At 43.4% G+C, this 24,696-nt stretch overlaps 1 protein-coding gene across 1 annotated transcript; it reads left to right on the top strand.

Moving 5' to 3' along the window:
• The first annotated feature begins 10,184 nt into the window (after positions 1-10,184).
• On the top strand, positions 10,185-24,696 carry ppl (periplakin). Its single transcript, XM_023798500.2, has 22 exons — positions 10,185-10,419; positions 13,850-13,949; positions 14,046-14,200; positions 14,915-15,035; positions 15,143-15,268; positions 15,449-15,490; positions 15,751-15,912; positions 16,002-16,109; positions 16,196-16,291; positions 17,133-17,255; positions 17,341-17,487; positions 17,672-17,823; positions 17,930-18,033; positions 18,801-18,958; positions 19,598-19,776; positions 19,858-19,996; positions 20,079-20,272; positions 20,498-20,648; positions 20,739-20,822; positions 20,976-21,092; positions 21,339-21,431; positions 21,519-24,696. Exons 1-22 carry the CDS (start codon positions 10,370-10,372, stop codon positions 24,183-24,185), a joined length of 5,268 nt encoding a protein of 1,755 aa, XP_023654268.2. The 5' UTR covers positions 10,185-10,369; the 3' UTR covers positions 24,186-24,696.

Here is a 24,696-nt window from a genome sequence, read left to right as displayed (position 1 = left end):
GCGCGCACACACACACACACACACACACACACACACACACACACACACACACACACACACACACACACACACACCACATTAGTAACCTCAAAAACCTGCCAAACCTCAAGAGGAGACTTTCTGACGTTAGGGGATAGAATCTCAAAACTTTCCTCACGTTTGAGGTGTGGGAGGAGTGAGATCAAAAGGTGGGCGGGCTTACCGTGGCCCACCAATCACTGACACTGTCACTGAACCAACAGCGTACCAGCATGGAAAGCAGCTGCTGATTGACGGCAGAGCTTAGCCACACCCAATGTCTTCTCATGCCATCACCTGGCACCTGTGATGTCTCACTTGCAGGAATGTAGGAATGTAATTACTTCATAAAGAAATGAGATATTATAGTTTTGACTATAATGAAACAGCCTTATAGGAATCTCTCCATTCTTGTACCTGACTTGCACATAAATGCATCATATACAAAGACGTTTTCATTTCACCTGAAACTGTGCTCAACCAACAATTGAGAGATTAAATAGAATTTGCCTGCGCATTAACATTTTAATTTGATGTATATGGTTTTGTTTTTGAAGTATTTAAATTTTTGTGTAATTATTCTTATATAAAAATTACAGAGAACATATACATTTTGTTCATGACTTAATCTGGGCCTCTGGGCATGTGGCTCAGTGGGCTGATCCTCTTTGCCTGTGACTGAAAGGTTGCTGGTTCAGGCCCAGCCTGCGAGCGAGGCCCCTACCCCCCCCAGCACCATGGGCACCGCTGAATGTGTAAGACCCAGTAATGCAGTGGATTAACAAAAAACAAACAGACGGGATCCTATCCTGGTCTGTATGGGGTTAAGGTGTAGCCTGGTCACCCACATCAATGCATGTAAATAGAGAAGCATAAGCCGCAACCAAAAATCAGCAGAATGGCATCCTCCGAAAAGGTTTCACTACTACAACCTGATCTCACACAATACAGAATATAATTTAATCAACTACAGAAAAACTCAACTCAAATATCTCCAGCGTTATTATAACGCTGGATCGCTCACACTTTTCCGCGGGAACGTGACACCACCCAGCCCCGCCTGGGTATACAGAGATCCGTGCTTGTGAAACACACAGGAGCATTCTTTCATTTTCAGTTTTTTTTATTATTATTTTTTTCAAGTGCCTAAACAAGCTTTTCGGGAGTCAGACTATATTGCCCAATTATTTTCCCACTTATGTTTAAGTGTCTTAAAGTAGTTAAGTCATTGATCTTTTCATTCTATAATACAGTCTATGATACAGGCATTCAGAAAGGAAAAAGGGATCGTTTTTATTTTCTATGATGACTAGTTGGAAGACTTTAATTTAACTATGCCTTTAAATTTCTGTGGAGCTAAACTATGTCGTCTAGGAGTTACTTTATGTCTTATGCGTTCTGTCTTTATAGCTAAAGTCCTGTTTCTTTGCCCAGTTGCCCTTTAATCTGGTCCTTGCAGAGTTTCCTTGACTGATGACAGCAGGGACGTCTTGGTGGGTCTTGGTGGGTCTTGCGACACATCGCGGGCCGAGTCCGACCCTCCCTGGCCTGCCTCTGGAATGTATTACTGAGAGCAAAGAGCAGAGGTCTGTCTCTCTGCTAGCTCGCCGTCCCCGTGTTTGTGTATGCGGGGGGGGGGGATCCAGCGGAGCAGGTTTCCGTTCCGGTCCCATAACTCACCTGGGTGTGTCCTTTAGCTGCAGGTGTCACGGCTGATGGGAGAGTGAGCCGGCACCGATGACCCAGTAGGGAGATGGCTTTCCTAGCAGTCATTAACAGCAGCGAAAGATAAATCAGAACATGCCGTTTTCACTACCTGCATTTCCTTACAAGATTCTTTGGTGTCTTGTGGCTGGGGTGGGGGGGGGGGGGGGAGGTAGGGAGGAGCTACACACATTATCACAATATGACAGCTTCTGTAATGGGACGAGTTCACTTGTCCTGAAAACCTCAGAAACACTCGCTTGTGTTTCTGAGGTTTCCGCCATCTGAGCTCCGAGTCGAGGTTTCTGTAATGCTGAGCATACACTAATCTTTGCCTTAAGACGATGGGCGTCACAGAGCAGCGAGCGGTTTGCCGCCAGCTCGGAAAAACCTCAGAAACACACAAACAGACATTTAGACAGGTGAAAAAAGACAGACATTTTGCTGCAAGGCTAACCAGGTGAGAATAGTAATGTAAAATGTAGAACAGAGGTAAGCAACATAGATCAAATACTGACGGAAGTCTGTTTTTTTCTTCTTCTTCCCTCTGTTTGTTACACCCTAGTGTCACACAAGGACCTTAAGGTCATTATAACATGAAGATGACATGACTGTGCACTGAATTACAGCACTTTGTACATGAAGCACGTTCATTTGATCTGGACGACCTGACAGAGCTGTCTGAGGAGGGTTAGGATTGCAGCTAAAGCAGATCATGGTGTCGCCTCTGTTTACCCAGGGATTTGGCATGATGGGAAGTTAAATTGTGACACTGTTTGATTTAAGGAGCCTCCAGGAAGTCTGTGCAGCGCTGGCGAAGCTGCCGGCTCGTCTGCAATCGTCTCTCTGTCGCTCACGCCTCGACACTGGGAGGAACGCAAAGCCGTCGTGTTTGTGGCTTTAGCTGCGTGACACTCCTGTCTTTGAGAGCCAGCCTCACCCGTATGACTGGAATCTGAGGTGCCCAGTCACTGAGAATGCAGGCAAACAGCTAGTAAACAAAAGGCCTTTCCTGCCCTCGCCGCTCCGGTAGATGCGTTCTGACCTTGGAGCTCCCGCGGCCGAGCTTGAATGCTCGCGACCATGCAGCCCCGGCGCCGGCGGCCTGGAACGGGTCCCACCGGCGTGGAGGAGCTGCAGTGTGGCACGCTCACCTCTGTTATCACGCCCCAAAGCGGGACACGTTGGACCCCGGCCAACGGGGCCGTCCGCTCAGCTCTGCCCCGAGAGAACATGCAGGAGGTACCGCCCGGACCAACAAAGAAGGTGACACAAGCAGGGGAGATGTGTCAGAGGTGGCCAGCCACACCCGCCACAGGAACGCACGCCTGGCATAGCAGCGTGAGGAGTGTACGCATAAAGACTCGACCCTGATCTCCTAGATCGACTGAGTTACCATTACAACGTCATTATTATAGGGCTAATATCAATATAAATGTGTAAAGGTACACACCTCCTCTGCAGACAGGCTTACACGTGATATCCACACATTAATCACTGCAGCAGATGAGCATCGTAAATAGATTCCTTCCAGTCATTACAAAGATCTATGGGCAGAGTTAATATGGCCGCATGTTTCATTAATCGGAAGGGAACTTTGTCCTCTGAGTATCTCTTTCGAATCAGGCTGCATGCCACAGGCTGCCAAACAAAGCGAAGAGAGGCCAATTTGTTCTGATGTATCAAGCAGGCCTTACAGACTATTCACAAGTTGACAATGTTGAGGGGCCATGGAGCCTCCCTAACTGGGCTTTTTGCAAAAATGCAGCTCTGCTTGTTGTGAGTTGATTCATTTTTCACATTCTAGTCATGACTTTTGTGTGTAAGAGACAGGCTCACACCTTGCTTTAAAAAAAAACTCTTAAATCTGATAAAATCCACGGAAAGATGGTGAACGGAGATTAACAGACTTGATGATCTCTGAATTTTTGTCTGTGTCGAGGAATGAGTGGTATCAAATATCACATAACTTTTCCAGAAATAACAGCAGCAACAATTGCAACATGGGTAAACAGAGATAATTATGTTCTATCAGGCCACAAAAATACAAACGTTACACATGTTGCCTCCCTTGAACTTCAAGGTAGCCTCCTGTCGTCTCTGTCGTTTGCTCAAGGCATTCGTCAGGTTAAATAAGCTCCCGGCAGCCTGTGTAGGAGACCCCACTGTAACCGATTAACATGATCTGTCAGAATGAAAGTTTGTCAGAATGACGGTTTGTCAGAAGAAGCAGACCTTAGACATTTGGAGCTGCGAGTGCGTCTCCCCTAAATACTCTTTCCAGCTGGTACTGATTTTCTACAGACTTATTAGTGCGTCATTAGCGTGAATGTGTGTCATCCTCCGCTGCAGGAAAGACACGCGGCTCTGAATGAGAGGCAGTGCCCGTGATGGTGGAGCTTGCGGAGTCACACAGGGGCCCCTGACAAAGAGGCGTTCTGCACACTGCACACTGCACATTGCACACTGCACACTGCACATACTCAGACAGGTGTCAGTGTGCGTCCTTTGTTATAGCAGTGATCTTAACCTAGGTTATTAATACACACACACACAAACACACACATATGCACACTCACACACACGCACACACACTCACACACACGCACACACACACACACTCATGCACACACCTTGATATTTATTAGCAAATATCCAGTCATTGAAAAGTCAAATAAAACTAACAAATAGCACATTGTTTATCACTGTAATCGCATATCTCCAGGGTTGTGGGTTCGAATCCCATCTGCATGTTATGTGGCCCCCATTCTCTATGTGGCTCCTGGCTGCTACAGTTTCCCCTCACGGTCCAAAAAAATGTCCTGTGATACAGTGGTGTTGGGGGTCTTATGCCCCTTGCTTTCTGAGAAGGGCTCCAGCTTCACTATCCCTATTTACTGGACGTGTTTATGGAAAGTCAATATACAGAATCAAGGCAAGGAACTAAATAGGAATACAAACATATGAATAAAATTCTGGAACACCTGCAATAGGTTTGTGCCCGTGGGTGATTCCCTGCTTTGCATCCGTAGCTTCTGGGATAGGCTTCAGACCCCTGTGACCCTGCATAGAACAAGTGAATATAGAACACAGATGGGTGGATGGATGGTCAATTCATTTAATATTTAAGATGACTCAGTACTCCACACTGGGCTGCCATGGTGACTCAGAGAGCCGCGCTGTCACCTCATACCGCAGGTTTGGCAGTGCAAACTCTGGATTTGCCTGTTCTCCAGTTCCCTCCCACACTCCAAAGGCATGCAGTTAGGTTAAAAGCTATTTGTAAATGCTGCATAATGTTTGAGTGTGTGTTTGTGTGCCCAATGATAGGCTGAAAGCCCGTCCAGTGTGGACCCCAGCTTTGCGCCCTGTGCAGCTTGGCATAGGCTCCAAACCCCCTGCGATCCTGAGTGGGTGAAAGTTGGATGGACACAGAACATATAATACTGATGCACACAGAACTCAAAATGTATGTGCCAGGATCGGTCCCTGTCTTGTCCCATTCTGTCTAAAATTTCCCCAAGTTCCCTATTTGACCAACGGGTGTCGCTAGCCATCCCGTTCTGTACCCTGTGTTCCAATCAGTTTGCCCCTACTCACAGTCCCCATTGTACTCCCTCTTCCCTGGGCCGCCATCTGGCTGAGCAGGCTGAACGTGCAGCTAATTGGCCATATCCAAACTGCCACGATTTTGACATCTGTGGACATTTTGGTATTTGTGCCCCAAACTGTTGTTGTCAATGTTTATCAGGGTCCTTGTATTTATGCACTGCAGTTTTGGTTCTTGTTTTTCTGTCATCGTTGCTGGTTATCTCCGCCTGTGTCCGGTAATCCCTGTATCTCCTGATTTTCGAGTCCTTATTGCTTAATGATTGTTAATGACCATCCCCTGTTCCTTGTAACTCTTAGTCCCTACTGTTTAATTAACTGTTAATGAACCATATCTGTCCCTTGCCTTGGTCTTGTTACTTGTGCTTATAAATCCCTGCCTGCTCACTGTTCCCTGCTTGGCTATTGTAGATGTTTGCCTGTGTTGGCCCGTGCTCATTGTCAGATGCCTACCTGTGCTAATCCCTGTCCTAAGTCTGAATCCTTGATCTGTGTTCTTTTGTTTCTGGTTGCAGTCCTAGCTCGTTCCAGTGTTGCCTGCTACCCTTTGTTTAGACCCCCTCGTGGTCCCTTTAGTTTTGAGTGTTTAGTGCATTTCATAATAAAGTTTCCTATTGACCTGTAGATGCCTAGTGGACTTGTCAATCATGTCCCATTGTAACAGGATGAAATTCCATACATAATACTGATAAAAACACAACTCCACATGTATGAAATTCCACAGGACACATAATGCTAATGAGTACAGAACTCTATACATATGAAATTCCACACACCCTGTGGAATGAACACAGAATTCCATTCTTCATGCATGTAGAGCAGAAATATTATGTAACCTTTAAAATACTAAATAGTTTTTTGTTGGCTAGTGTTACTGTATTCCCCGAATGTGGAATACATACTGTTTTAGGACTGGTCCTCTGCCGCTTCAGACATTTTCTCATTAGTGTGATAGTTAGATTAGATAGGTCAGTGTGATCTTTTTCAAATTTTACATACATGGGTGAGGATCTGGACCTTTCCAAATTTTGAGACAAACGGTACAAAAATTTAAGCAAGTTTCTTAGTGACAACCAAAGGAAGGGGGACCAAAAAGTATTTGGGTCTTATGGTCCTGGATTTGGCCTTATTTCCATCTCATGAAACATTATATAGATAAAGATTTTTGCAGTAGCAAAAGAACGAAAAGCTGGCTGCAGACACTTGATCTAGTGAATACATTTTGCCAAAATCGTGGCAAATTATCATGCGGAATACCACAGTAAAATGCATGGACTGTATCACGGTACGGAAAATTGGATAATATACCACCCAAGTCTATACAGTAGGGGAGACTAGAGATGGGGTTGGGAGGAGTAGGGATTAGATGGGGGGAGGAGATGACAGGGCAGTACTTTCATGTCATGCAAGTTTAAATCTGAAGCTACCAGTTGAGTTGTTTGGGAAATAATTCATGTTTTAATTCATGCCCCTAACAGCAAAATCCTAATTCTTCACATTGGAAAACATCTCTCCAACATAACCTTGGCATACAAGGCTATTTTGCTGTATAGCTTGTTTTACTTAAGTGGTGGCCCATAAATGTCTTCTTACTGTATACTCAGTTTTGGGCTACTAAGCTGCCTTGTACTTTATAACTTGTGTTACTGCGTTTGGAACTGAGGCGTATTCACCAGAATGCACCGCATTGTTAATTGTTTCCATCCATTTCAATACCCTCAGATCCCTGTGAGTCATAAGTTCTTATTTGTGCCATTCCTCTCAGTTCCTTTCACTCTTTTCCTTTTTGGTGGTCAGAGGAGTTGTTTGAGTGGTTTCCAGGCTTTTTGAATACTGAGTGGCACTGGAATCCTAAACAGACCCAACAAACATGTAAAACGTGCTTGGCTTTTTTCATTCAAATATATCTTTCAGTCTTTTTTTTTCTGCTTACATTCCACCGTAAAAAAAAAACATTTCAGACATTTTTAACATGTATCCTTTACATTTTACTCCTTCTCTATGACCGATGACAATTTCTGAATTACTGTTGAAAACTGCTAAGCATTCCAGTCACGTGAAGGAGGATATCTCTGAGTGTTTGGAAGTGACCATACTAATGACCGATCGAACCCTTACTACCAGTGATTGAATATCTGTAATATGTAATAAAATCATTTTATAGACTCATTAAAGTCAGGCTGGCAAAATAATAATAAAAAAAGCAAAACAAGCAAACAAAAAAAAGTGTGTAAAGGTCCTTTGCTCAGATAAATACAGGGACATCAATGGTGAGTTCCTAGTACAGCGTAACCGTGGTAACAGACTATACCACTGCAGTCCTCGGAGGGTTTGGCTTGCGCTAATAGTCTGGGCTAATCAAAGGCTGCATGTGAGGGTAGGGCTTCCTGCCACTGCGACAGCAGTCAGTTACTCAGTCACTGTCAGGCAGTGGCAGTGCGTGGGCAGGTTGGACCTGTCTCACTGGTGTGGGAGGGGTCTGAAGCCCGCATACTCTACACCTCCCACGCTCCTTTACGTGCAGGGACGGGTGCCCCGGAGATCATGCATAAGGATTCCATAGTCAGGACAAGGTATTTGATATTTTCATTGGTTTCATTGGTTTGCGACAGGATCCCTGAACAGCATTCCTTCTGTAGGAGGAGTCGGGGGGTGTAGGGGGGAAATCCATTAGGCAATCTACGTCATGTTAGGGTGTTTAATTTGCATTTGACTGGCAACGGTATTATAGTCATAATCATTCTACGGAATAACTAATATGTGTTTATTATTCAATATGCACAATTGAACATATAATTGATCATGCATATTTGGGATATATGTCTAGCAGTTCATATCGTGATTTTTTTTACAGATTTTTAGTATTTAGAGTCCACAGTTTTAACATTTATTTATAATATTTTCTGTGTTATTACTCAATTCGTCTATCTTCTAACTGCTTACGCTGCTCAGAGTGATGTGGAGCCTGTGTCAGGCAGTGTGTGCTTGTACAGTACTGTTCAAAAGTTTGTTTCAAAAGTACCCACAGAAAAGTTCATTTGTACTATTCTCTACATTTTAGAATAATTATGAATTTAGAATAATGACATCAAAACTATAAAACATATATGGATTATGCACTGACCAAAAAAAATTGTTGGGTAGGCAGCTCTGTGGGTTGGGACTCAGAAGGTTGCCAGTTCAAATCCCGTGGTCGGCAGAGTGATCCCACCATTGGGCTCTTGAGCAAGGCCCATAACCCCAATGGCTCCAGGGACTGACTAACCCTATTGTCACCTCTATGCCAGTCTCATGAGGTGGCCCCCTGGGATGCTTTTCCAGCAGCCCTGAAGGAGCTCCCACATTTATTCTAAGCACTCAGTGGCCATTTTTTCTTAACTCTCTGGTCAAACTCGTCAAACTGGTCAAACAATTTCGTTGTGGTGCACTGTGTGCTGTGGTGTGTCAACAATGACCACTGATCACTAAATTCTAAAAAAAACTCCTCCAAAACAGTTTCTACTGTGTTTAGGTCAGGTGGCCAGGACATGTGATGCGATACTTTCCTTTGTAGGCAGCTTGGTGTGTCTAAACTTTTGACTGTATGTGCCCTGTGATGACTGGTATCCTGCTCTGGGTGTTCTTCTACCCTGTACTGCCTGGGATCAGGTCCAGGCCCCACTCCGTGACCCTGTCCTGGAGTGTTAGGAAGATGGATGGATGGAGAAAAAACACATTAAAAAAGAAACAACCAAACATCCATTGTTGGAGAAATAATGCAAGAGGAGTTTAATAATAATTGATACATCATTGATCCCCACGGGGTAATTCTCTTTATGTCTCCCTCCACTTTCTCTTTGCAGGTGAAAGCAAGCTGGCCACAAAGGGCAGCCACCCATAGCAGCACCAGGGCTTGAATTGATGACCTTCTGATCACAAGCACAGAGGTTTAGCCCACTGAGCCACACACTGACCATAGATAACAACAACATGAAACAGCTGGCAGCACAAGGATTCCACAGGAGGTAGCGAGGGGGCGTGGCACATGGGAGGATCGGACAAGCAGGGCGTGACATTCACAGACATGCATGGCATCTCTAAGTCTCCGGTGGTGTTTGCCCAGTGATGGAGCCGCCACCCATGCAGGGTGAAGCCCTGATACGGCCTATGCTGCCTGACACAGGCTTCACATCACTCTGACCGGCGTAAGCAGTTAGAAGATGGATGAATTGAGTAATAACACAGAAAATATTATAAATAAATGTTAAAACTGTGGACTCCAAACATTAAAAATATGTCCAAAAAATCACGATATGAACTGCTAGACATATATCCCGAAGGATAAGCTTAACATGCCATACATATTTTGCATCGTACCCACGTCGTGTAAGTTTGGGTGAGTCTGACGTCCTCACTTCACATAAATTCATATAAGTTCACAACACGCTCAGAAACTCGTTTTTTATGCTCACGGCAGTTTTATTTTCTATTAGCAAACATGACGGAGTGGCTGTGACCACAAGAATGGTTGATTTCCCCTTAATATTTTTTAACTCTTCTGTAGCTGAAATCGGATACATCAGAGACCTGTGATATTCTGTGATGATGTAGGCCTATTCATCATATTACTAACGGTAGAAAAAAATAAAAATATAATAATGACTAAGAAAAACAAAACATTTTTTCCAAACCTATTCAAATAATCTTGTTACACTTCAGTTTACGTTCCAGTAACTACTGCCTAGAAACTTTTTCCACGGCTGGGCTGTCAGCAAAGGAGAGCAGAAAGTTGTCAGTCCCAGCTATGATCCACGCCCAGGAGATGATAGGCTACAGATGGGCACCACCCTTAAGGGTGGAATAGGGCTCGTATTATATTAGAGAATCCACGAAGGAGACAGCGCACTATCAGTCGGCTGGTGAATCGCGCTGGTTGCATTTACCGTGAGATCTTACAAGACTTGGAAAAAAGCCACCAGACACCCTTAGAGGAACCGTACGGGATTGTGCCACCCTCCGCCAAAAGGACAAGCGCTGCAGAGAAAGTGAAGCAGCCGCGATGTTCTCGAAAAAGAGCGGCAAGAAGAGCGTGACAATCACGTCCAAAAAGTAAGTAAACTTTGCTTGCTTACATTCTTATGTGGTTTCACTTGATCTCGGAGTTTTGCTCGCAAACGTGTATTTCTAAATTTAAACCGACATCGTGACATTCTTGCTTTTGCTTTTAACATTTGTTATTGCGGTAAACATGTATGTTTCACCTGATGGGTGTGTCTTTAATAATAATTAGTAGGCTAATAGAACACACGCACATACACTCACACATATACACACACAGTAGACTGTTCAGCAAACAAGATGCGATGTTTATTCCACCCACCCAGCTCAAATGCCGTTTTGCCTTAAGGGACATTTCACCTTTTTTGTTTTTCATGGGACGAGCGACACGCCCAGGTCATATTAAAAATTGTCTGACCATACGCATTAAATCGATAAGATAGAAAGATGTCCCTTTCTTTGATTTTTGTGCTAGATTAAACTACCCAGCAAAACTAATTGGGCCTATTTCAAACAGTGGTGAAATTCTGGTTCCGGGCGGTGCACTATTACTTAAGAGTGAACTATCGCTAAAGAATTTACACCTAAGAATATACAGGGGCGCTAAAGTAATGGCAATACCAGTCATCAACTAATGCACATTTTTTTCAGACGCTGTAAACTATACTTAAGTTGATCCAAGTATCTTACTTTCACGTTTTAGAAAGGCATTGTATCTTACATTTCATGCAGTATAGTTGCTTAATTGAATGATCGGGTTTTGCGCAATGGCCAGTGATTTTTTTATTTTTATTTTGATGGGCGAGAGCTTTCAGGGAATCTTAGCAATGAAGATGTTCTCCACCCCGCCTTTACATCTGCACCAATACAAAACACTCTTGTTGTTTCAGTCACGAAAGTCTCAAAGGACTCGAGTTGAAACGAGTGTAGAACCTCACCTGCGCTATGGATATGTAATATACAAACATGTTTATGCACATAAAAACGCGACCGTTACCTGAATTGAAAGTTTTCATTTCGATTTTAACTATGTTTCAAATTTACAACAATTATTAAGCAGAAACAGCCAACGATGGCAGTATGCAAACCACGATGTATTCCACATAGATAAATTAAATTATACGCCTACTTTTAGCTAGTAACCTAGTAACTTTTGTTATAAAGGGAACTTTAATTAAAAAATAAGTTGGTTGATTTAACGTAGCTCTTACTATTTCAGCATGAATTACGGATGTACATGATGGGAGGGGTCGCAAGATGATTTTCTGAATATGTCCCCCGCATCGATAAATTTTAAGCAGTGCGTTTGCAAATTTTATTATCGGATGTTTGAGAACCACTGGTATAGAACGATGGAGTGTTTAATTACAGTTAAACGCAATATATACTGTTTTTCTTTGTATTAAGTGAAAATAAGGTGAACAACGATAAATATATGTATTAATGTTATTTGTAACGTTTGTCAAAATTAACAAATAAAATGATTATATCTGGCGACAGTCTACCAATGTATAGCTTGGCATGTCACTTTTTTCACGAGCATCCTGTCTTAATTTCAAACTCATATTTGAATAAAAGGCCACCTACTGACAACAGCATTGAAATGTTTTGCAAAACTGTAACATGCCTGAATATTCTGCACTGCTGTCCAGCCATTCATGAACACGTTTGAAATGCTGGCAACTTATAAAAATAACAAACTGTTCATACAGAGAAGATGGGGACACTTGTCTCTATCTGTATAGCTTTAAGCATGAATATTGATATTATTAAATCATGTCCAAATATTGGCACAAGCCCAATGCAAAGATCGTGAGGGATTATGTTGTCCTGAATAAGACTGCTTATGTAAAAAGGGGCAAAATGTAGTTTTCGCTGCTGTTAGTGGTTAAAAAAACACCGTCGGGACAGCGACGCTGACATCGCTTCGGAGATTTTGTGAATTAACTAGTGAATAGGTGAAATGCTAAAAGGCGCTGCTACATGAAACCCCCCAGGCAGATAGCGCTAGCAACACAATTTCTCACTAAGTGGCTGACAGCTGTTTACTTCAATACACTTAAAAAAATTGCTATTATGATCTACATCATCGACCGACAATATACTACAGTAATTGTACAGTACTGTACTTCGGATGAAAAGGTCCCTAGAGGAGCCTCACTATTGCACATTATGCCAAAGCTATTAAACCTGAGAATTACTTCCTCAAAGTATCAAGTTGTACAAGAAAAAAACAACATGTTTGCGCGCCGCTGCTGTCCCTTTAAGTCGACTTGACTCGGCTCGTTTCTGTAACCGAGTGGCTTCCACAAACTCTCGTTTGTTCCCACTTGTCTTTTATGCTTTAGCTATTGTTGCCAGGCCAGGCTGGCCGTGCAGATAACAGCTAACAAGACAAACCTGTTCACACGTCCCGTCTCTAGTTCTTTTATTGGGGACGCAAGAAGACGCCACCCTGTTCGGGAGAAAACTTTATATTAACTTAATGCAATGGCTAGACCCCTTATTTTAACTGAACCGATTGAACAAACTAACTAATATTGGTGATATTTCAGTTAAAATTTAATTATGGGGATGGAGATGACTAATTAATATGAATAGACTAAATACAAAAATAAAACGCTGTAATCGGAACTCACTGTGTATTCGTGGCTCAGTTATGTAACACACCAGTTCAGGATTACAAATATGACACAGCCTGAGTCTTAGGGACAGGTATGCACCTGTGAAAAAAACCCTGAAAATAAATCACAGTGTCACAGACATTCTGATCATGTCTCGTCTTGCTCGCATCTCGGTAATACTAGCTATTTCCCACAGTGGGTAACTTTTAATCAGCTTGTTCGCAAGCTGCTGGTTAAATTCTCTAATATGTAATGCAACTATATTTATACTTATAAACACAGTCAGCGATAAAAGAAATACATTTCTCTATTTATATACATATTTAACTTATTTAATCATTCCAAAAATGTTATAGTTATGAAAATGTTTTTGTGTTGCGATCTATGTGATCGTATACTTATGTGACCGAGCCTGCTAATACTGTATAATACAAAGTCTGTTACAATAAGTGTCCTGAGGTACTGTCTCTTCATAGGAGTAATGAAGTCCTGCCTAATCACTATTGACATGACAAAGCAGGCTGTATTGTAAGGTTGAAACAAATTAATACCTGCCGTAAAAAGTGCGTGATAACCTTATAGTGTGTACTGTATGCCACCGGCCAGATCACCGTGAATTGCCCTGCAGGTACACACATGCACACACACAGCAGGTTTGCCAACTCTCACACATTTGGCGTGACAGTCATACTTTCAGACTCTCACGCTCACGCCAGACATCTTATGGCAAATCTATGTTAATCCATTATAAACCTAAAATGAGCTACATCAAAAGCATTGGGGTAGATTGCAAACCCTACAGACCATAATGCAACCCTGATACAGGTACATTTAATGATTAACCTATTTCTCTACAGGGTGCCCAACACTGAGTTGACTGCACTGATTGATAGGCTGCAGAGGAATGCTGACAAGGTGGAGAAGAACATCTATGAAGTTGACCAGAACCTGAAAAAGGTATGTACGTGGGTCCAGACCGCTCGCTGTGTCCTTCCTGTCCTCGGGGGTCCCTTTATCTCCCTTGCATCACTTCCGGGGCATCTCTGTTTGCAGGATGTCAACAAGATCAACGAGGGCAAGGCATTTCTGTATCAGGATGAGACCAACAAGAAGATCCAGAACTCCCTGGACCTGCTGGACTCACTGGACGAGGACGCCACCAACGCCGGGCGCCTCCAGCATCCGCAGGCTGAGATGATCCAGCAGGAGTACGTGAGCTGGATGCTCGTGAGGGAGCGGTGCACAGTGCACGGAGAAGGGAGATGAACCAGCAAAACTCTAAATGCTTACAAGTTACTGTGTGCTTCCAGAAGCTCAAAAGGGGAATTCTGCAGATTAGAACAGAAAGTGTTGTAATTACAAATAATAAGTGTTTATATTATTTAAATTAATGTGATTAATAAAAGTAATGCATTGATTGGCTGCTGTTTTACCAAAAAATATGACCCCAATACATTTATCGCTGTATCATTATTATCGGTTGAAAATGATTAGTGAAGCCTTAATGTAACCAACATCTAGATCAGGTGTCAAACTCCAGTCCTGGGGGGCCAGAGCCCTGTGTAGCTTAGTTCTTTCCCTGTTCCACCACAAATGATTCAGCTCAAGAGCTGTGTGGTAATTAGCACAAGGAGGTGCAAGGAGTTGAATCAGGTGTGTTAAATGAGGGGAAACCCAAAAATGTGCAGGGCTCCAGCCCTCAGGGACTGGAGTTTGACACCCCTGATCTAGATTAAACCACTTTTGCATGATGTTAATTGAACGTTGTCAATTTTAGGATTGTATTCACTAGGTGTCTGGATTACTAAGGGTCAGAAAAAGGATGTGGAAGGAGCAGGAGTGTCTGCTTTTTGATTAAGTTCACCGACCTGAACAACCAGTGGCAAGGATCTTAATGTGCCAATCTTGGTCTTTTCTTAAAGTGTGAAGCAGCTCCGGGCCAGAGTGAATAAACTGCGTGAAGAACATTCGAGGATCTACCAACTCACCCGCTCAGAGGGTCTGCCCACTGTGGACTGGGGGCAGGTTATCGACGAGAAGCAGGTGAGGACCTTTCCTCAGTTACCCACCTGTCAGCAACCTTCTCTCGGAAAGCACGGTACCTGCTACTCAGACACCTGGGACCTCAACGTGTCTGTTCCGCTCAACAGAGGAACCTCAACAACAAGGGATTCGGGAACGACCTGCCCCAGGTTGAGGATGAAGTTGAGGAGCACAATATCTTCCACAGTGAAGTGGAAGCCCTTGGTCCACACATAACTGATGGCAATGACAAGGTACTGTAAGTGGATGGTGTGCCATTTTATCCTCGCTAACTCTTGCTGGGTTACGAGTGGCTTGTACATAGGCACTCTGCAGTGACACAAATGTTACCAAGATGCAAAAAACAATATTTCTTCACAGTGCAGGATTTTATTCTACCATAACTTCCTGTCTGTACTCTTTTTGATTTCCAGGGGTATAACAGCGTCCTGATACCGAAGTATAAAAAGCTGCTGGTATGAGCTGAATCCTCCGCACATTTTCATATGCAAACACAGATTTACCTGAACACTGCAGCGAACAGGAAGTGCTGGGGAAGGGGGCGGGCAGCGCAGACAAGAGGTTATTGGCTGACGTCATCTTGGGGGCAGAGTCATTAAATCAGTCCGCTGTTAAATTAGTCTTTGAAAATCAGTCTGGGCAAACTGGCAATATGACAGATGCCATTGAAGTGGGAAAGTGGTAATAAAAGGGCTAATGACCCCCCCCCCCCCAGGACACTTCTCTGCAGCGGCAACAAGACCTCCTGAGTCTGAGGGACTACATGCAACGCTGTACCAACGAACTCTACTGGCTGGACCAGCAGACTGAGGAGCGCATCAACTATGACTGGAGCGATGCCAACCTAGACTACCCGTCACGCCAGAGGCAGTACGAGGCGAGTCTCGCATCCAGAGCCTCGCCCCCGATATCCTTCGGCATGTCTGCCTGAAAAGATCCGTTATTCATCATTTATATCCCCAACAGAACTTGATCAGCAAGAGCCTGGAGTCTAAGGAAGCCTCTGTCTCCAAGCTAAATGAAGACGGGGAGAAACTCATAACCTCAAACCACCCTGGGAAGAATGTCATCGAGGTAGTTTCCCCGTGGAGCGTCGGGGTCATTTCCAGTGTCCCAGATGGGGGCTTCAGTGGTGATGTTTGGAAATTCTCCCCTTTAAGGCTCATATGGAGGCGGTCAATGCCGACTGGAAACAGTATCTCAATCTGCTGATTTGCGAGGAAACCCACCTCAAGAACATGGACAATTACCACAAAGTGAGTGCAGCAGATCATTAACCAGTGTTTGTTACAGGAATTGGGATACCATATTGCATGTACATTAACCAAGGCAACATGCAGTTCGGGAAGTATGGTCCCTGGAACAACTGGGGTTAAGGGCCTTGCACAAAGACCCAACGGTGACATCACTTTACCAGCCATGGCATTTGAACTGGCACACGTTACCTCTAAAATGTTGCCACTGGTTACTGTTGCAACCAATACTACTGTTATGTCCTTAGACTGTGTGATGTATTTCACGGAGTAGGATACTAACATTCCCTGCTGTGTAAATCATACCAGGCTGCTTAAATCATCAGCCTGGACCTGAACATTTTTGACATCAGGAATGATAAAGAACAGTTGGTAAAGTACACATGTAGCGGCGAGAATCACTGCTGTTTTTCTTATTTTCTGCAAGCAGGGAACAATAATGTATTATTCAATATTTGAAAACATTTACAACACTGGGGAATTATTGCTGAAAATGGAACCTGATTTTTTAATTATGGGGGAATGAGCTCTCATGTTTCACAGATTAATTGGCACTCAGGGATTTGGAAAACTGCCTTTTGATGTTGTGAACAGGACCAGACCAGCCTATGTGGGTTATTTGTGACACTATTTCAGTTATTAAGGGTGGGGAAAGATTGTAATAGCTTGTTTCACATATTACGTGATAGATAACCTTTTTAAACACACTGTTTGAAACTTTGAAACTGTTTGAAAAGTTTACTTGCAGTAATCTTCACTAATATATGTCTGTGGTAACATATTAACACATCATGGTAGCATTTAAAAATTATTTTGTTTTAATTATTAAACGTTTTTTTTGCAGTTCCAAAAAGATGCCAGGGACACCCAGGATCTGCTGAAGAGACTGGACACCGACGTCAATCAGAAATACAGCCCGGATTTCAAAGACATGTACCAGTTGGAGGGTCTGATCTCGGGTCTGGATGTGAGTTGGCCTCTGGCTGTGACAGCTCCCAGAAGGCCATTTTTCCACTGTGGATACCTTTCTAATACTGTATGTATACGTGCAGGACCAGTCGAAAGCAATGGACTACTATGATGACCGTGTGAAGGCCCTGCAGAAGAGGAGTCAGCAGGTTCTTCCTCTGAAGTTCCGCAGGGAGACCCCGCAGAAACTCCTCCCAGTGGAGGCCCTTTGTGATTTCGAGTCTGAGGGGGTAAGGCCCTTTTCATCACTCCCCCTGGCTCCTACATCCCTATGGAATTCTTACGGATTCTTTTTTGTTTTGAAATGTTTTTTTTTTTTTTCTTCAAACACTGTAACGAGTATCTTCGCTTGTTTCCATGGTGATGTCTTCCTCCGAGCGGAGTGCTCATGTCTCACACGTATAATCCACACAGGGACAGATTGCCCGCGGGGAGAAGTACACCCTTCTCCGGAATAATGGCAGCAAGTGGGATATCAAAGACCAAGGTGGGAATAAGCTGTTTGGTCCGGCAGTGTGCTTCGTAATTCCTCCGACCGATCCGGATGCCATCGCCGTTTCTGACAAGTGGGTCTTCCTTCCCTCCGTCTGTTGTTGGTGCTTGGGCCTTCCGACCTTCTGTCGGATGCTACTAATGCTAAACATCTGCCTGCTCCTCGACTTTGGGTTTCAGGCTTGCCAGTCAGCAGGCGGCCGTTAAGCAGAACATTGTATCCAGCAAGGGTGCCCTCCAGAAGCGGCTTGGTGACATCAGGAAGGACAGCTCAGCTGGCACTGGTATGTCCTAAAACGCTCTGCACACGACCTATGCTTCCGAGGGAATGATACACAGACACACAGATAAATAAGAGGGGTATGTAGCTCTGACTGTGATCAATACACTGCTGGCTCAAATCCCCTAGTTGGCAGAGTGATGTCACTGTTGGTCCTTTGAACAGGACCCTTAATCCCAGTTGCTCCAGGGACTGGCTGACTCTGATCTCCAATCCTCACTTTTCTTGCTTTGGACTAAAGCATCTGCTACATAAATGAAAATAAATAAAGGTAACACTTAATTTAAGGGGGCACATATGTATTAATACACTAACTTAATGTATCAATTAACCAGAAACTTATGTACTGATCCTATATTCGTTCATCATTAATCAATCATAACAGTTTATGCATTTCATTCAGTTACTATATTTGTTCATGATTTGTACTTGAGTAGTAACTGAGTTACTAAGTTACTTTTGCCCCCACAAGTAAAGTGTTACTCAAATAAAAATGAAAGCTCAAGTTCAGCAAATAGGATTGTTGTCAATGTGGTCTTGCTTGCTGCAGAGCCAGAGTGCTTGTTTATAAGGTCATCTTTTGATGGGAGTTACCACAGCAAACAGCAAACAGAGGTGGAGACCAGTTGGTAGAGGTGTGGAGTTGACATAGCAGTGAAACTGCTTGCCACTTTAAGTCATCACTTAAAGTCTGATCAAAGGCTTGTGGAGGATCTTAAACTTCAGTGCCAAAGCATGGATTGTGAACTGCTGTACTATTGATCATTTCAGATAAACAGGAACAGCAGTGTCGCCAGATGATGGCCAATCTGGATAGAGTAGTTAATGATCTGGACAAACAGGAGAAGGCCCTTTACTCACGTGTCCGTCCCCCACTGGAGCAAAACCGGCCATTACAGGACAGTGCAGATCGACTACAAGATCTGAAGGTAAATTGCCCCCTCCCCACCCCCACACTCTTATTCATTATTTAGTAAGTGGCATTAATATTTACTTCTTCATTCACATCCACTTTTAGCTGCCTTTCAACAGTAATCAGAGTCCCTCCAAGGCAGTTGCTTTGTCCTCCGTTTAAAAAGTGACAAACAAAAACAGCTTTCGCTGAAAGATGACAACCTACCAGTGTCTGCCACTAGGAGGCGATAAAGAAAGCTTACAACTTGTGGGCGTTGTACTTACACAAATATGTTCTGAGGGTAGAAGGAAAAATGATTGGTTCAAAGAGATAATCAATCAAATTCTAGAGGAGATGGGTTCAAGCAACTAGAGGAGGTGGGACCAAAACATCTGATTGGTTATCTCTTTGAATCAATCATTTTTTGTTCTGCCCTCAGAACATTTTTGTGTAAGCAAAACTCCTATGAGCAATGATGCACCATAAATCCAGAGTAGCCAGTGCATTTACACTGATTCTGAACATTTCATGAACATCAGTTCATTTCTATGATTGTTGCTCAGTCTTTTATTCTCTATTATAAACACCAAACTTTTGTCCATGTAATATTCCAGTGTTAGAATGTATAAAATGTAATCCAGTGGGATAGTTACATGCCATATTTGCTTTGTAGGACATTAAGGCTGCCGTTCGAAACATTGAGCCTGAGAAATCCTCAAAAGTCCGTGAGGCTGAGGTGTTCCTATCCTCCAACCCCAAATGCAACAGTGCCCCACAGCTCTACACCAAAATCGACGAGGCAAAGAATAAGAACGACAAGGTCAACTCGTTGCTACGGCTCTCAGAAGATAGGTATGTATGTTGTTTAGTGTGTCAGATATCTGTTATGCAACTACTGGCGCTAAGATCTTCCTTTTTTTTTAATCATTGAAGACTTCAGAAATCCAACCTCCTGGAGAACTCTCTGCAGAATGGAAAGACCCTCCTGGCCAATTATGAGAACAAACTGGCCAGGGAGGAAGTGGCCCCATCGGATCCCAGCTCCCTGGAAAGGACCCAGCAAGATCTCTTTGTAAGCGTGACCTCCATCATGGAAGAGTCTGTACAACTCTGCCCTTCTGCTTCCGCTCACCATTATCCCAACACCTTCGCAGGCGATGTCTTCTGACCTGAAGACAAAGAAAGCCACGATCTCCGAGGCAGAGCAGAACCTGAGGGCAGCCAAGGCCAGCTGTGTGGACATGGCCAGCAAAGTGCAGGAGCATTCTCCAGATATTGAGAGGCAGGAAAGCGAGGTCAACAAGCTCAGCAAGCGCTATGACAACCTGAGCCAACAGATCGATGCCAGGTGACAGGACACTGGAAATGTTTTAATAGATGTGTAGCTCTAACCCAAGAAGAATTAGTGACAGGTTACATGGAAGATGGATGGATTGATGGGATGGGTGGTTGGATAGATGGATGAATGAAATGATGGACAAATGGATGGGTGAATAGGCGGATGGATGGATGGGTGTTTGGGTGAATATATGCAGCAGCAACCCAACTCATTTTGTAATTTACTTGTATGTAGGTCTCAGAGCCTGCAGAGAGCTAAGACTTCTTATGGAAATTACCGCACGGAATACGATAACCTAAACAGCTGGCTCTCGCGAGTGCCGAACTATGAGCCAAGGGAGACCGACGACATCAAGCAAGTGGAGGCAAAACTGAAAAACCAAAGAGTAAGTGCTTTAGCAAAAGTGTGTTCTTATGGCTACAAACCAGATCTGCATCTCCCGTGTAGGTACAACTTCATATGTGTGATTTTGCAGAACCTGCTGTCTGATATTGCGAGGAAAGAATCTGACCTAAACAACATCTCAAGAAATGCACAGCAGTACCAGCAATCCATTAAGGTAATGAGATTAAATAATTTTCATTCCACTCCTTTTACTCATGTCTGTTTTTATTTCATGCACTTTATTTCTTATCTCCTTTTCTGTAAAGCTTTTGAATGACCTTTGTGTATGAGAATGTGCTATACAAATAAAGTTGACTTTGACTTTCAGGACTATGAAACTGAAACTGAGAAATTTAAGTCTATTCTTGACCTTGAAGATGGCTTAGTCCCACAGACATATAAGAGGAGCAGACTTGAGTCACCTGCCTTGAAAGTAAAGCATGAGGTTTGTGGAACATTCGATAAATTTCATATCAATCAATTTAAAATTGTCTGACTCAGAAGTAATTTTATGAAGTATATTAATTCATCATTCAGCTTTTTATCACAGTATAAACATCAGTATCATAGCTTGTACACACACACACACACACATATATATATGTAGATAGATAGATAGTACTGTATATGTTCTGCCACGTTGCTTTCAAGAAACCATTTAAATTCAATATTGTGGGATTTTTTTTAACAGGAATCTGCTATTGAAGCAAAATTTGCTGAGGTAAATGCTGTGAACAAGCAAAGACTTCAGAACCTTGAATATGCACAAGGTCTTATGAACCAGGTAAGTTCATTTGTTCAATTACATCTCTCTAATGACAAATTTCAGCTCTGTCGCAATGCTAAAAGTTTGCTCGATGCTATGTTTCAGCAACCAGAAATCACCATGGTACAGCAGAATGTCCAGAGTGTGAGATCAGTCCCAGGAGAGGAACCTTGGAGGATCAAGAAACAGCTGGAAGAGGAGATTCACAGACGGGAGCAACTTGAAAGGGAGATCCAGGCCATGCAAACGGACATTTATGTGCTGGAGGGCCAAAGACCCCAAGACACAATCGTCAAGACGGAAGTGATTAAAAAGGTCCCTGATCCACAGTTGAATGAAGAAGTGCATAAAGTCCAGCAGAAACTTTATGATGAGCAAAGGACAACCAGGACCATGGAGAGTGAGCTAGATGTTCTTCGACTAAAGCTGCGTGGGGTAGAGAGAGAGAAAAGTGAAGACGCACAGCAGTATGTCGTGAAAGAGGTTCTCCGCATTGAGAAGGACAAGGCACAGGAGGAGGAGGTCCGGAAGCTGAGGGACGAACTAGATGACCTCAGGAGGCAAAAGATAGTCAAGGAAAGTGAGATAACACACATTCAGAAAGAAGTCACTCTGCTGGCACAGCAGAAATCCAGAGAACAGGAGGTGATCAAGGAGGAGGAAATAATCAAGGTGCAAAATGACCCGCAGCTTGAGGCGGAGTATCGGCTGCTTCTAGAGAGGAAGCAAAAGGAAATTGAGAGCCGAAAGCACCTGGAAGATGAACTGCGCTTCCTGCAAGAGAAGCTGAAGCGGCTGGAGAAGGAGAAGTCCATGGCTGAGGAAAAGATCTCCATCAAAGAAGTTCTGAAGGTCGAAAAGGACATCACATTTGAAAGGGAGGTTGAAAATCTAAGACGACAGTATGAAGATGAAAAGGCGAAAAACAGGTCCTCGCAGAGAGAGAGAGTAGATATTCAGAGGAAGATCACAAGCTTGGAGGAAGAGAAGTCGAAGGTGATTATACAGGAGAAAATGCGGGAAATTGTTCGGCCTGATCCGAAGGCTGAGAACGAGGTGGCTAATCTGCGTCTTGAACTGATCGAACAACAGAGACGGTTCAAAGATGCAGAACTGCAGCTTAAGCGCCTTCAGGATGAACTAGCTATGCTGCAGAACAGAGGGCCACAAATAGAATATCAGGAAATCATTAAAGAGGTCATTAAATACAAAACAGACCCAGAGACTGAAAGGGAGCTGGAAAGACTCAGGAATACCATTGTAGATAAAACTCACCAAATCGAAAAGAGTGAATTAGAAATCCGACAGCTGAAAGATGAAATTCAGATGTGGAAGGACACTAAGCCGAAGGTGCAAGTGAAGGAAGTCATGAATGAGATTCTTCAGTATCGTGAGGATCCCAAAACCAAAGAGGAGGTGGAGAGCCTCAAGAAGAAACTTGCAGAGGAACAGAAAAAGCGTTTGGAATTGGAGAGTGAGCGGGGCAGCAATGAAGAAAAGATCCGACTTAAAAAGATAGACCTTTCCCAGGTCAGGGAAAAATATGTCCAGCAGGAAGTTGTGAAAGTGGAGGAAGACCCACACCTGAAGGCTGAATGTCAATCATTCAGTCAAAATATCCTGAATGAACAGAAGCAGAAGAGCAACCTTAAGGATGAGCTCACAAAACTCCAGTATCAAAAGTCTGACCTAGAGGCTCAGCTGGAAGAGCTGGAGCGTGAGCGAAGAGTTCGGAGGGAGGCGGAGCTTGAGATCCAGAGGCTGAAGGTCCGCCTCAATGAGCTGGAACTTAGAGACAAGGAGACGAGAGAGAAGGTAACAGTGAAGCAGAAGGTGGTGCTTCAACAAGATCCCCAACAGGAAAAGGAACATTCCATCCTCAATGTACAGTTAGAGGAGGAGAAACACAAACGTATGCTGCTTGAGAAGGAGCTTGAGGTCTTGCAACAAAAACAGATAACCTTGGAGAAAACCGAAGTCAAAGAACAAGTGGTCCGTACAGAAAAAGTCCAGGTAGAGAGAGATCCTGAGGCCGAATTAGAGATTGAGAGGCTCCGCAAGACTCTAGACGATGAAACAAAGAGGCGACGTGAGTTGGACCAGCAGCTCATTGATATTAAATCCAAATTATCTGACATGGAGTTCACTAACACCAAATCCTCCAAGGAACTAGAATACATACGGGATGAAAGCGCCAGGCTGCAGCAGGAGAACCAGCGACTGCAGAACGAAATCAGAAGGCTACATTCTGAAATCCAGATCACAGTCAAAGAGACTAAGCAAATTACAGAGTCTGCTCCATTAGAGAGTGGGAGGAACCTTGAGCTGAGGATAGCTTCACTTCAAAAGGAGCTGGCAGACCTGAAGAGCATCACCAGTGAAAAAGACAGAGAAATTGAAAATCTCCAGAAGAATCTTTCTTCTATGGCAGTCAAGAGAGAACAGAGGGAGAGCCACCTTAGACGCTCTATAGTCATCATCGATCCAGACACAGGCAAAGAAATGAAGCCAGAAGAAGCCTATCGTGCTGGCCTCATTGATTGGAAGATGTTTGTGAACCTTCAGAGCCAGGAGTGTGACTGGGAGGAGATTTCAATCAAGGGTCCAAAGGGTGAGTCCATGGTACTGCATGACAGAAAGTCGGGGAAGAAGTTCTCCATTGACGACGCCCTGAAGTCTGGCAACATCACTAGCAAACAGCTACAGCAGTACCATGACAAAGAAATCACCATCCAAGAGTTTGGCTTAATGGTTGCAGGTAAAAACAAGTAAACACAGGAAAGGACGTTCCGTACCTTTAAGAGTGTCTCGACATATGGATTAAACCATTGTATTGCAAGAGCTGACAGATGAGTAGTGAAGAAAAAAAAAATCATAAATACATAAAGGGTGTCTTTTCTCATGTCTTGTTATACTAGGGGGCATAACTCTTCTGGGTTAAATTAAGGACATAAATTATGAATATTCAAAATACAGTTAAGGCCTGTTAATGTGATAATTGAGATATACTCTCAAAACTAAACATAATGGACTGGGCAATTTTTTTTTTGCTTTGCTAACAAGTGAAGCTGATATTTGGTTCCTACTTGTTTCTTCTGTGCCTTTCATTGGGAAACTCTGCAAAACCAGTCTTTGATACCTGTACTATATTGATGTATTAACTTCATGGATGAATATTAATTATATGCATGGCACGATTTATAAACCTCATGGATTAACAGATATATCATTATGAAGTATATTTTGCATATGAGAATAATAAACTAGTCATTTGGGGGAAAAA

This window comes from Paramormyrops kingsleyae, chromosome 22 (genome assembly GCF_048594095.1).
Source record: "Paramormyrops kingsleyae isolate MSU_618 chromosome 22, PKINGS_0.4, whole genome shotgun sequence".
NCBI lineage: Eukaryota > Metazoa > Chordata > Actinopteri > Osteoglossiformes > Mormyridae > Paramormyrops > Paramormyrops kingsleyae.
This window is presented reverse-complemented; position numbering and strand designations above follow the sequence as displayed.